Source organism: Talpa europaea (genome assembly GCF_964194135.1).
Source record: "Talpa europaea genome assembly, chromosome: 9".
In the NCBI taxonomy this organism is placed as follows: Eukaryota; Metazoa; Chordata; class Mammalia; order Eulipotyphla; family Talpidae; genus Talpa; species Talpa europaea.
In genome coordinates this window covers 53,949,289-53,964,115 of record NC_140076.1, presented here as the reverse complement: position 1 = coordinate 53,964,115, position 14,827 = coordinate 53,949,289, and the positions used below count along the sequence as shown (strand labels likewise).

Genomic DNA, 14,827 nt, shown 5'->3' with positions numbered 1-14,827 from the left:
AAAAGAAGCCACAAAGGCAAAGAACACAGGAAGCAATGGGAAGAGTGACATCTGGCCAGAATGTGCAGGGGAATAATTGTGAGTGTGGAAGGCAGGGGTGAGACCACAGGGCCATGTCATACTTGATAAGCTGTAGTATTGCATTTCGCTATTAGGCCACAGAGAAGTTACTGACGAATTTACAACAGGAGGGTGAGAATATTATTTGTGTTTTTAAAGCCACTCCAGCTGTTCTGTGAGAATAATAGAAAAATGTTAGACATGAATGCAAAAGATAATAATTTGAACTAGGTTGCTGGGCAGTTTAAATGAAGAAAATTGGGTTTGATTGAAGAAATGTTTAGGCTATTTAATGGTTAAGACTTTGTGATTGTTTTATGTGGGAAGTGAAGGAACTAGCGGAAATCAAGACTAAACATCTTTCTCTCATGAGAAACAAGGTAAATGAATAGTAATGTTGTCCACTGAGACTGAGAACACAGAGGGAGATTTGGGTACAACAGTAGTTGCTAGCACTAAGTAAGTGCTTAACACTTACGACACAATTCTGAGTGTTTTGTATGCACTCTTATTTTACAAAAGAGGGATCTGATAGAGGTGTAATAATGTGCCCAGACTCACACAACCAGAAAGTGGGCTCCAGAGGCCAGACTCTTAACCATGATGATGTGCTCATACTTTGCAGGAACATCACTGTAAGTTTGAACATTTTATGTTTGAGATATCCATAAAACATAAAAAGGAAATTTGAGGGAAATAAACTGGTAGGGATTTTTAAAAAACAATTTTTTTACAATAATCTACTCATCAAAGTGAAATGATGTGAGAGTTGGGAAAGGTGAATGAGATCGTAAAAGCAGAGAGTGTACAATTAAATAAACAATAGACTGGGGGGAGGGGAATACTCTAATACTATAAATCTTAATGTTTAATGGAGAAGATGTCATATTCTCAAAAGATTGAACTGCAGGAACTGAAATAAGAAGATAAATGTCAGAAATGTGATATCGGAAAAAACAAAGGAAAAGTGTCTCAAAAAAGGATGTAGTTCCCTGCTCCTTGTTCATAAGAGGTCAGGTATGAGGGGAGGGATTAAAAGTATGAAAGGGATTAGAGGAGAATTTTCTTTTAATCACAGAAGTCAATCTCCCACTGTCCTTATTTATCTATTATTACAACCAAGATTCTACTGAAATGAAAGGAATGTTAAAGTACATATTCTCACTAGGAAAGAGAAAATAGAGAGGAAACACAGGGAGGAAGAAATTTCAACAAATTTTGAGATGACAGAGAAAGAAAATGTAGTTTATATTTATCTGTATTATATAACACATTAGCTACATTGTAAAATATCCATAAAGGCTATAAAAAATCATTTAGTCTAAACCTCCTTAACATCTTAGAGATACCATATCAGACAAGATCTGAGGAGAGTTAGTACTGAAAATAGGAAAATTACTGAAATCATTTCTATACAAAACTACATGGCTATCCTCCAGGTAAAAGACCAGAGGTTTTGTTGTTTTGTTTTTTTTTTTCTGGTTTTTTGCCAGATCATTCTGCAGTGAAACCTATCATGCATACAAAGCTTCCAATTAACTTTTAGAGCTCTACTTTTTAATATCGAAGGACAGCCAGGAATCACAAGATATTTGTGGAAAATCTCTATTAGGAAAGACACAAACAGAAAATAGAACATAGAAATAAAGTAAGGGGCAGAGGGAAAACAAAAAGTATATATTTAAAATCTTCTAAGAGAAATGAAAACAATACAGCACCCTGAAATACAAGCAAGATGAAAAGGAACAAGAAGAAAACAACAAATGACTTTTGGATAGTGAAAAATATGCTACCAAATAAAAGGTAAACCAGTAGATGAATTTAGAAGGTACACTTGAGAAAAACAGAATAAAAACACAAAGATGTAGTCATCAAAAAAAAAAAGAATGAAAGAGGTAATTGGATTACAAGATGAATTTAAGAAGTAGGTCCTAGTTCTATTAGTTAGGATTGTAGAGTATGAGGAAAGAAAAACAAGAGGAAGAAATGATCACATAAATAATAACAGAAAGTTTAACATATTAAAAAATGCACATCAAAGCTAAGTGTCATAAATTGTAAAAGACTGAAGATAAAAGCTCTAAAATGTTTTGATGAAGGGGAAAGTGGGTGTGAAACAAGATTTTAAATAGCTTTAAATAGAAATGGATTTCCTGACAACAACCCTAAAAGCTAGCAAATAATAAATTAAAAAATAATTTCAAATTTATAAAAGAAAATGATTTATACCTGGAAGCATATTATCCATCCAAACTTCCAAATGTTTCTGGGTGAAATAAAACCACATACATATGTAGATACTTTCTACACATGTTACTAGATATTATATTTCAACAAACTGAGGATTAAGTCTAGAAACAATAAAGACATGGGATGCTGGAAATAGGAACTATAACACCAAAAAGGAAATGCAGTATTCACAAAATGACAGCAAAGAGAAACTCTAGAATTTCTACCGATCCTGATGGGTCTTTGTTTGGTTTCCACTAATTAATTCCATACAAATTTTGGAGGAGCCAATAACTGGTTTCAAGCAAGGAATATTTATTGTGGATCACAAAATGAGGGAGGAGGGGCAACTGCCCTGAGACACACTTGGGGCTTGGATTGAGGAGTGTCCTGGCTTATGGGGTTGATGTCCAGGGTGGTGTAATGGGGAAGCAAGATATTGGTTGGCTGAGGGTCTGTGGTTTCCAACAAGAAGGTAACAAACAAGTTTGAGTTAACTCAATAACACAAACAAGACCAGTTTCCAGGGGCCCTTTAACAGAATGACAGATCTATATTTATCAGGTCAAAAAAAGAACTAGAGGGCCTCCCCGGTGGCGCAGCGGTTGAGCGCTGGGTTGTGAAGCTGCCCGCAGCCTCTGCAGCACCAGTTAGATCCCTGGCCATCGGGCGAGGGTCCCACATAGCGCACAGACCTCTCCTGCCGCCCGCTGCTCCCCTCAGCAGTGTACTTCATCAGTCTGCCTGCTCTGCTCTCCCCTCTGGCTCTGGTGAATTCTCTCACCCTCCCACACTTCTGACTGTACCCAGTGCTTGTATAAATAAATAAATAAATCTTTAAAAAAAAAAAAAAGAACTAGAAAAGAACAAATGGTCTCCTAAAGGATTATTTGAGGGAGGGGAAAAGTGACAGATGGACTTACTGGATGCCTAATATGTGCCAAATCAAAGGTGGGAAATGGAAGACACCAACTTACCATCAAGAATTTCAAGGAACATCAAGTAAAATAACAGTTACCAAACCTTGTGATTCAGGTTCTCAGAAATGACTCAGATTCTCAAAGAAACAGAAGATAATAGGGGAAAAAAATCATTATTTGAATGTTTTTAGTTAGCCTTCTACAAATTACCTTGTGCAAATAACCAATCATAAGAGCTTACTCATGAACCTGTCCCCAAAATATCATTTCTTTAATTTTATTACTTAAAGAGGGAAATTAGGATGGCTTTAGGTTGGAGTAGCTAACATCTCTTAAGCAATGTTCTGCTGTTTTCCTGTCAATTTGATATAATCTAAACAATTTTAAAAACAAGGTACTATATTGTTTTTTTAAACTGTCACTGCTTTCTAATTCAGCAAAAACCTTACATTGGTAAGCAAAAATTCATTAACAAAATGCAAGCTTCAAATGGATGTTCATTCAAAACTACTTCTATAGTTGGCAAATTCATGTGAATTTCAAAATGAAAAAGAAAAGATCCCCATCTCAAGAACTCACCTAGAACCCAGGAAAATAATACGCTTAGCAATTGTTTAGTGCTGCTCTGGATACTCAGAGGAGTTGCTAGTTATACTTGGGGAAACACTGACAGAGACAGTGACCTTTTAGTAAGAATGACAAATTTCTTAAGCAAATTATTACTCACTGATAGTGGTTGGGGGAATATCCCAACCATATCCATTTATTCATTCATTAGTTCAATTTCTATATGTTATTGAATATCTTGATGTGAAACATCAAAACAAATACATAGATGAACAAAACACAGTTCCTACTTTCAAGAGGCTTATAGTTTTAGGAGAATGACATGAAAAACAATAGATTTAATAAAGTGATGTAGGAATTTTGATACAAGTCTGTGCAAGATTTTGTGGTGTTTAGGCAGTTTAAGCTAGAGGAAGAAGAAAAAGATGGTCAGAGATCTTTCAGGAATTTCTACCATGGTTTCAAGTTTGTTGTCTCCCATTAAAGTCCTGGATCTTCATTCTGAATGAGTAGGTCAAATAGAATATAAGCTTCATGAAAACAGGGACCTTTTCCAATCTATCACTTTATCCCCAGTTGTGAGATCAATGCTGGGAAGACAGTAATTCGATAAATATGTGTTGGAATGAAATGTCTCAAAAAGAGAATGAACTCAAACCTTAGGAGTAAAACTTGAATATTGAATATTTTTACTGAAATGAGAGAAGTGTATTTTCTTCCAACAAGTTCTGGAGGTGTCTCTTCTGCACTGCAATTTGTATATTAAAAAAAAAAATACTGTAAACTCATGTTTCAAGTAAGAGTAAAATCATGGTAATAGCATTACTTTGAGTCAGAATTGTATTCTGGGCCAAGTTTGCCATTACAAAAACCACATGATAATGGGAAAGCTCTTCATCCATATAAAGATATGTTAAATGGGAATAAAAACGATCTCACATATCCTGAAGTTGCTTAAGGATTAAATGATAGATATGGCTATATCTTATTTAAACTCAAAATAATTCTGTGATTATAAAATATATACCAAAATTAAATTTGTAACAGAATCTTTACATATTACATCTTTCCAAAGCAATCAACTAAGCATTTGTTTTTTCTGTTTTTCTTTAGTGCAGTGCCTGGAGATGACCACCAAACGGAAAATCATCGGCCGTCTGGTGCCGTGCCGATGTTTCCGAGGTGAAGAAGAAATCATCTCAGTTTTAGATTACTCCCACTGCAGCCTTCAGCAGGTGCCAAAGGAGGTCTTTAACTTTGAACGAACATTAGAGGAGCTTTATCTAGATGCCAATCAAATTGAAGAGCTACCCAAGGTAATTTTTGACAACCTAAAATATATACTGTAAATGAGTATTTCATAATTTTCAAAGACTTCATATAATGATAATGTTAACTGTGGACTTCTATTTAGGTAATTGACAAATTATTCAAATTAATGCTACTTTATAATACCATTCCATTTATATCTTCATGTTATGTGTTAATGACCAGATGAGCTGCATGGAAATCATCATTTTAAGGATTATGTGTTATTGTTTTAATTTCAAATAGCTTCTATAAAAATACAGTGGGTTGAAATCAATAGGTTATATTTAGCCAAGAAAGGAAGAATATAACATTCTATTCTGAACTAAAATTCTGTATGTTGTATGTAAGGTGATTTTTTTTAAAACCTGAGCTACATGTTCTAAGCCTAAAAAATTTGCACATTTACACACACACAGTTGATGATATTATGAAAAATACACTATTATATCTGAAACTTGGAAACTTTTATTATTACAATTATCACTGAATAGATGGCATACAACTAGTAAATACAGTTTTTACAAATAACAAACTTTACACATACACACTTTGTATTATTCAAAGAAAACATTTGCGGGTCTCCCTGGTGGCCCAGGGGATTAAGACATAACCTACGTAGCCGTCAGCAGCCTCTGCAGCACGAGTTCGGTCCCCCAGCTGGTTAGGGAGCAACCCACATGATACAGCAGACTTCTCCTGACTTGCCTGCTGCTCCCCTCAGCAGTGTACTTCAGACAATCTGCCTGTTCTGTTCCCTACTCTGTCTCTGGTGAATCCTCTCACTCCTCACACATCTGGCCTGTACCCCCAGCTCTTGTATGCATAAATAAATAAATCTTAAAAAAAAAAAAAGAAAACATTTGCTGTGACTATTCTCCATTGAAGAAACTATTGGAAGATAAGAATTTACCTAAAGTAGACCAAGCCCACATATCAAAGAGGTTCAAAATCTAAACTGTTGGATCCTAAGTCTCTCTTAAATAAGTGACTCCAATTAGGTAGCCATTATTAGCATTTGCCTGTGAAGGAGTTACACAGTGGCTCTGAAGGGAAAACAAATGGCATGCAATATGTTTACATTGCTGCTGCTAAAAGAAAAATGCATCTTAAATATCTAGGAATTCAAAAAAGAAACTTCCATAATAAAAACTAAATTTATTATCAGATTCTGAGTACAGTGTACTAATCAAAACAAATTATGAATAATTATTTTCATTTAGCATTATAAATCATGGTGTTTATATAACACTTCAGAGGCAGGAACTCTTTAATGTGTACTTCAGAACCAACCTGATTCATTTTTGACGACATAAGTATGTTGCTTCATCTTAGATCTTTGCTCAGAAGAGCTTGGCCAGGTCTAACAAATCCTGGACCACATTAAGTAGAGACTTAATTGGAATGGGCTCTCTCACACCAGACTATGAACTACTTGAGGACAGAGATGACATCTTATTCATTTTTACCTCCTTGTACATGAGCATGCACAGTGACATCCACATAATAGAGACTCACTGTATTTGTCATCACTGCTCTAGTTAAAAAAAAATTAAGCACACATATTTTTGTGGGGGCAGCTAATCTAATATTGACCAAAAAAAAGACATCTCGTGATATTTGAATTTCAAACTAAAAAACAGACAATTCTTTAGTATAATCACTAAATGTTAAGTGGAGATATTTACATCACAATGGTGACAACTAATGGGGGGGAGGATCCTAATGTTACCTCAATTTAAATAATTAAAAACAATTTTTAATTTACATGAAATTTAAATTTATCTAAGCATCCTGTGTTTTTATTTGTTAAATCTGGCAGCCTTAGGTCAATACAGGCATTTAAGATTTTTTTCTGCATTCATGTAACTGATCCTTTAAAACAAATAGTAAATGAATTAATGAAATACTTATTTAATATCTACTAAAAAGTGTTTGAGGTTTGGGGGTTTACAAGAGAAATAAATCTCAATTTTGCTCTCAAGAATTTGATGAGCTATTACAAAGAAAAAAATCATTACAGGCAAATGTACAGTAATGTACAGTCAGAGCCAAATGCTATGATAGAGCTTATGTATAGAAAAGGGTTCTCTTCTAGAAGTGAAGCTTCACCAAAAACACAGATGCAAAAATTGAGATGGTATATACATGGATAGGGGGAGGAGAGGGCAGTTAGTTGTGCAGAGCCTGGAATTATAGGTGCATGTGGGTGAAAGTATGGAGAATAAGAAGGACTTAGATTATGAGACATCTTGAGAGTCAAACGGCTTTGTCTGATTTACTAAACTAGGTAGATAAAATCATTAGAGTGTCTTCTGTATCAAGTAAGTCACAGGAATGTAAGTAGACAAAGAAGAGACATCTTTAGATGTTTTATCTGGTTAGTTAAATTAATGCATTGACAACAAATTAAAATAATACAAATGAATCAAATAATGTACTTTCCCAATATATTAGAGAGAATTAGGAGAAAGTAACTTTTATTACTGGTATGATATATATATATTATATATATATATATATATTTCAAAGAGCTTTCACATAATCTCTTAAGGTTTCTTTGAATTCCCAAATTCAATTTTGTTACTGTCACAAAACAGCCCTCTAAGTTAGCTTTTTGTAAATCATTGGATGTTGAGATATGATCTAAAGTATCTAATCTTGAAATATGACCATAATAATATATTTTATGAATTTTTATAAAATGGGAAATTAAGAGATAGAAGGAATGATGTATCAATGTGTATTTCAAGTAACCAAAAACCTAATCCAAGCTGATAAACAAGACTTCATTGGTTCAGGTAAGTGGGAGATCCATCTCAGGATAGGCACCAGAGTTGGTATTTTTCTTCTCTCATGTATGCTGAAACTGCTTTTTATAATGACTGAAATAGTTCTCTATCCAAAAGGAAAAATATCTGGGTCCTGAAAATTCTCTTTCTCAGGACAAGAAAGTGTCGCCTTAGAATTCCTCAATTAACTTGTCCTTACGTCCCATTGATCTTAATTGTGGCACATGTTCATTGCTGATCCAGTCCCTTTGCTATGGGAGTCTTTTAGCCAGAGAAATGGGATTGCTCTCACTAGGAGAAGTCATGACGAGCTACCTCTGTGGAGTTGTGATTATTGGCAGCAAATAAGGCAAGGTGCAGAAGTTCCGTTTGTGCAATTACCTGAATGTAAAGTAAAAACCAAACATAGAATCATTGTTTCATAAGGAAAAGTTGCTCTTGATCAAAGGCAATATATTAAGTTTTTAAGAACTTATTGAAAAAGTATTGAACCTTTATGGAATTCTAATCTAAAGTTAGATTAAAGTACTTTTGTCTGCCATATTATTTTATTTTTCTCTTTGTATTTCTCTGATATTGTTATCAATGTGATTTCAGATTTGCTGAATGACATAGGCATTTGTATTCTTGATGCCACCTTATGGCAATAATTGAATTTTAAGTATATTTATATTTTTTCTCTTAAAATGGAATTTAAACTGGAATTAGTCTAGTTGGCCATGAGTCTCTACTTGTAAGAGGTTATATAACAGGTAGAGAACCAAGTGTCAAGGTGAATGGCATTAGGAAATGATACTTCAAGAGTGTGTCAGAAAGATGCAATAATAAATGTGAAATAACAAGTATATTTTTTTAGAACAGGAAGTTTTTTGATGGGGAATAGTTCAATCTGTGTTGCTTAGTGTTCTGTAGTTAAAGGTAAAAAAAAAATTAATAGGACTTCACACAGTGATAGAAAAACACAGAGTTTATAATTTAGTACTATTTTCACTTATTATTTTTGAATTGAGAGTTGAAAATTATAGACAGAGTAATAGACCATAACAGGTGCATATTTTATATGAAGTAGCGTGAAAGGGAAATGTGAAAAAAAAAAAAGCAATAAAGAGAAAAACTGCAGAGAAAATTCTTGAAACTGAAGAATGACTTTTAAAAAGAAAATAATAATTTTAGAAAAAATAATATTGAAAAATATGGAGAGTGAATTTGGTATTTGAGGTCAGTGTAAGCCTATGTAAAGGGAAATGGAAACATATTTACACAATATATTAGAGATTATGAACCTGAGTTTTGGATTGACAAACATGGGATTAAATCCTAGGACTGCTATTTGATTGGCAAGGTATTTTATTTTCTGTAAACCTCATCTTTTCATTAGCAATATTGGTAAAATAATAGAAGGTGTTCTGTGGATGGACAAGTAGACAGACAGACAGATTGAGTATTTGGTAAGAAAAATACATATGGAACATCTGGAATACAAATATTCAATAATTATTATTTCTCATTCTCCTACCACAAATGAAGGAAAATTACCATGTTAATTACCTCAACTCAATGAAAAACAAGTTTGTAACACCTCAAGTTAGTTGTGGATATTGGCTCTCCAGCAACAACCCCCTCCACCCCCAAAAATAAAATGTAGCATAACTATTTCTATACAAAGCAGACCTGTCCATTAATTACACTGAACATTTATTAATATTAACTTACATATGATGTTACTTGGCCCTGAAGTCAGAGGACAGGACTTCAGGTTAAGGAAGCATCCACACCACCCACCCTGACAGGGATCATCTTATACCCTGCTTAGTGTTTGTGATCATTCTTTTGTATGATTAATGACCTTGTGTCCGAAAGTACGTGTCACACTAATTTTTGTTTCAGAGTTGATTTTGGGTTGTGAATACAGGTTAAATACACATGAATAAAACAGAGGAATTGACTGCTTTCCCAGTCTGGGGCAAATACTGGCATAAGATCATATCAATACAAGATGGAGTCACTTTGGTTTTCCTACAGTGGGTGATAAGGTTTTGATCCTATACAGCTATACTAGCACATTTGTGGTAATGCTACCACTTCATAGAGAATTTCATGGACTCATAGAAACACAATGTTATATAATTTTTCAATAAATGATGTAATGGAAATTATTTCATTTAGTCCTCAATTATTACTAATAAATTCAGACTGGAAAAGTTAATTAACTTTTCTTACACCACAAGGGATATTATAGTTCTATCAAAAACTGTTACCAAATACTATGTTTGAATTAGGATAGAATAGGTTATGCTATAATAAGGAGAGAGACGCTTAATTGATAACTAAAAGGAAGTTTTGCTTTGTGTCCCATAAGAGTCAGCAGGATTCACCGCTCTTTGGGAACTCATACCTCAGCTTTGCACCCAATGCAGACATTTCTATTTATTATTTCTCATTGCAAGTCATCTAGACTTTTCATGAAAATTTGTAATAATAGAAGGAATCACTAGCCAAAAACAGACCATTGCATTATTAAAATGTTTTGTGGCATATTGATGATGTTTCTGTTTATCTATCTACCTACCTACCTACCTATCTACCCACCCACCCACCCATGACCAGGCAAGGAGAATGATAAACAATATTTCTAGGACATACTTTCTGTGGATAAGAAACTATGTTTATTGCCTTGATCCTTGGAAATATTTTAAAAGACTTTATATACTTTACCTTAGAATACTTTTTCCAAGTCAACTTTCCAAGTTTTCTGGATGGACCGCTTAAGGATATTATTTCTTGATGCTTCACCATTTTGGTTGCTTTACTCTAGATACATTCTAATGATTAGTTTGATCTTAGAGACTGATTTAGCAAATAAATATTTATTTCAATAGAAGTAGTCAGCAGAGGAAAATACAAAATGAAATGGAACTCAAAAAAGAGGCCAAGTAGGAGATGGACTTAAAAATTATCCTCCTAGAGGTGAGAATTAAAATCACGAAACAAGATATTATTCTTTAGAGAGACAAAAGGAAGACAGTTGAAGAAAAAAATGCTAAACTTCAAAAAGCAAAATAATATATAAATTTACCCTGGTGGCCTCCCCGGTGGTGCAGCGGTTGAGTGCTGGGTTGCAAAGCTGCACGCAGCCTCTGCAGCTCCAGTTCGCTCTCCAGACTCCGGGCTAGGGTCCCACATGGCACGCAGACCTCTCCTGCTGAGCCCACTGCTCCCCTCAGCAGTGTACTTCATCACTCTGCCTGTTCTGCTCCCGCTCTGGCTCTGATGAATTCTCTCACCCTCCAGCGCTTCTGACTGTACCCAGTGCTTGTATAAGTAAATAAATCTTAAAAAAAACATTGTATCCATTTAAAACAAAAAAGAAGGGCCTCCCTGGTGGCGCAGCGGTTTAGCGCTGGGTTGCGAAGCTGCCCACAGCCTCTGCAGCGCGGGTTCGATCCCCGGCTGCTCCCCGGCCACCAGAGAAGGGTCCCACATGGCTTGCAGACCTCTCCTGCCGCCCGCTGCTCCCCTCAGCAGTGTCCTTCCATCCTTCTGCCTGTTCTGCTCCCTGCTCTGGCTCTGGTGAATTTTCTCACCCTCCCATGCTTCTGACTGTACCTAGTGCTTGTATAAATAATAAATAAATAAATATTAAAAATAAATAAATAAAATAAAACAAAAAAGAAAATAAAGCAGTTTTCTTTAAAAAAAATAAATAAATTTACCCTGGAACTTGTATATTTGCTACCTCTTGTTTCCACCAGCATTCATGACAATTTTGGGGGTAAACTTAAGAAAAGTTATTATGCTCATGAAGCTAAAAACTCCATGAATAAGAAAAATAGTACATCTCGATGGATTTTGAACTAGTTTCCTATAGATAACAAAAATCTGTTTGCTCATGAGGAACATAAGGTTATAACCTTTACTGTGGAATTCTAGATATTTCCAATCTTCCAAATCATTTGAGATTTAAAATCATGCACATTTCACTGGTAGAGTCCTCAAGTGAACTTTTACATATGAGGAAGGTGAGGCTCTAGCTTCCTATCATAGTGCCAAAAACACTCTATGGGAGGGACACAAAACAAATGAGATGTAGGGGAGATGGCAGATTTTTTAAATAATTAACAGGGGGAAAAAAACAAAGAAACAATTAGTAATTTAAATTGCAGAACATGAAATCTTAAGTGTATTAATGAAGTTGCTTATTTTTATTTCATATTAACAGAATATTCCTTAAGTGTGTGTGTTGCAGAAATATAGACTTGCCCATGCGTTGGTATTTTACTTAAGAAGCCCCACATACATCTTTGGAGGGTGCATCTAAAATCTAGGTTTAATGAAAAGTTTAAAAGGGGCCTCTTTCAGCGCTCTCATTAGATAAAAGATATTCAGGGTGTATTATTAGCTCTTTCATTGCCAAAGATCTAGATTATATCTCAATATATAAAATAATGTCTGGAAATAAAACTGTCACATATATACATGGTTGATGCATAAACAGATTTTGACTCTGTTTAATCTCTTGCTTGAAGCATCTTTCTCCAAATCTGTTCTTTCATTGCAATTATTTTGACATTCAGATACATAATTATTTTCTCAATAAATAAATAATGTACATGAACTTTCTGGAGACATAAAGGAAGGTGAAATGAAGAACTAATTTGTAAAATACATAATTTACATATGGAAATTTTTAGATATTCTTTTCTTTCTTGCTCAGATTTCTGTTTTTCTAGTTCTGCTGTTTCAAAGGTTGTAGTATCAACAACTGTTAATTATATGAGAAACTGGACTTCCATAGTACCCTAATCATTTTTTAACTGTTTTACAATCTTCCAGTGAAGACTTAACTCATCCCATCACTTATTTCTAATCTTTATCTAAATATCAAACCTCATTGAAATTTGATTTCAATGGGATTTAAAATCTATTTGTTGACTTTTATTGCCACTTTTGGGGAAACAGTATAAAGAAACAGGTTTCGGGTAAAATATGTCCATTAATTTGCTCATTTATTCAGTAAACATTTCTTGCGTATCAATTATGTATAGATGGCTCTTCTAGGTGCTAGAGATACATTATAGAGCCAGACTAACAAGTTACTATTGTCACAAAATATATATTGCTTCACAAAGAAAAAGAAATGTTAATTAATAGCAAGTGCCAAATTTAAAATAGAACAAGTGTTTCTGAGAGACTTTTCTAGTTTGAGAGAACAATAAATCCTTATCTAAGATGTTGACCTTTTATGTTGAGTGTTGGATGACAGGGAAGAGTCAACCATACAGATTTGAGAAAGAGCATTCCATGTTAAGGGAATACTCTGAAGTAGAAATGAGTGTAGCAGAAAGAAGATTGGGAGTGTGATGAGGGAAAGAGAAGTTCAAGATGTAATCGGTAAATAGATATTTACCTGTAATAGATAAACAGTGGGATAATCTTTGTAAGTTTAAGTAACCCAGGGAGGACCTAAGATTTTATTCTAAGTGATACGAGGGGCCACTGAAGGATTTTAAGTGAAAGAGTGATGTGAAATGACATATATTTTAAAAATAATTTTTGATTGAGATAGCATTGCCTTATTGCATTATATGCTTTAGGTATACAGTATTATAATTTGACTCATGGTATATACTACTTTATGATCACAATCAAAAAGTCTAGTTTCCATCCATGTAATTGATCTCCTTTACCTACTTCACCTAGCCCCCAATCTCCTTCTCCTCCCGTAGCTGCCTCCCTGTTCTCTGTACCTAAGAGTTTGTTTTTGTTTTAGTTTCACTTGTTCATTTGTTTTGCTTCTTTGTCTTCCACATATGAGTGAAATCATATGGTGTTTTCTTCCCCAGCTGACTTATTTCATTTAGCACAATTCCCTTAAGTTGCATCCATATTGCTTAAAATGTTAAGATTCAACATTTTTATAGGTGACTAGTATTCCATTGTGTGTGTATACACATGTATGTTCCATTGTGTTTGTGTGTATATATGTGTGTGGTCCATTGTGTATGATACACACACAGAGAAAAACACACATGTATCTCTTACTGTATATGTGTGTGTGTATATGTATCTCACATCTTCTTTATCTATTCATCTGTTGATAGACACTTAGGTTTTTCCATATCTTGCCTATTGTATATATGCTGCAATGAACACAGGGGCACATATGACTTTTTGAATTTTTTAAATGCCACTCAGACTGCAGTGTGGTAATGAATTGTACAATCAAGAGTTTGAGGAAAAGAGATTAGTGGCTACACTAGATATTTGGGCCAAAGGTTGGTGGCATCAACTAGATTAATAGTAGTTAAGAAGAGGAGAAGGTTTTCAAGTTATGCTTTTTAGGTGAAGTTAACTGTAGTTCTAAAACAAAAAATAAAAATTCATGTGTATTATCTAAAAGAAAAGATAAGATATAGTAGCTTAAAGAGTTTAAAGTAACTACATGTAGAAGAGGGATTGTGGAATGTGAATGTAAGAATGAAGAACCGATGCAATGCTTTTATAAATATAAAAATTCATTATAAAAAAAACTAGAGGGGGTTAATCTTTTGGTAGATTTAACCAATCTCATAATATTATAGTGTTTCCTTTTGGAAATGACACATAAATTGCACTAGTAAATCCAATGCTAAATTGACATAAGACACAAAAATAAAAATTTATAAAAATTGACCAACATCTGCTATCTATTTTTTCCACTATTCTTATTACAGTTAACTGATTTATTACATGTTTAAGTTCTGTTTCTTTGCTAAGTCTTTAGTGTGTGAAGCAGTTTTAAATCGGAAAGGGCATTTACTAACACAGCAATTTAGAATCACTTGTAAAATGATATTAACCTTAAGAAATTGATGGAGAGTTACTTTTCTAGATTATAATGAGAAATATTCTAGAGAAATTAGTATGTAATTAAAAATTTGGAAGAAATGTCTATAGAAAGTCAAGCAAATT

At 34.0% G+C, this 14,827-nt stretch overlaps 1 protein-coding gene across 3 annotated transcripts in view; it reads left to right on the top strand.

Annotated features, from left to right (window-relative positions):
* LRRC7 (leucine rich repeat containing 7) overlaps positions 1–14,827 on the top strand; it is a gene marked incomplete at both ends in the record, with an annotated part of 319,842 nt that overhangs the window by 63,198 nt on the left and 241,817 nt on the right. For all 3 annotated transcript variants that reach the window (XM_084242632.1, XM_084242631.1, XM_084242630.1), the window contains one exon: positions 4,890–5,092. In XM_084242632.1, coding sequence (XP_084098758.1) covers positions 4,890–5,092 — 203 coding nt within the window. The remainder of the gene's footprint in view (positions 1–4,889; positions 5,093–14,827) is intronic.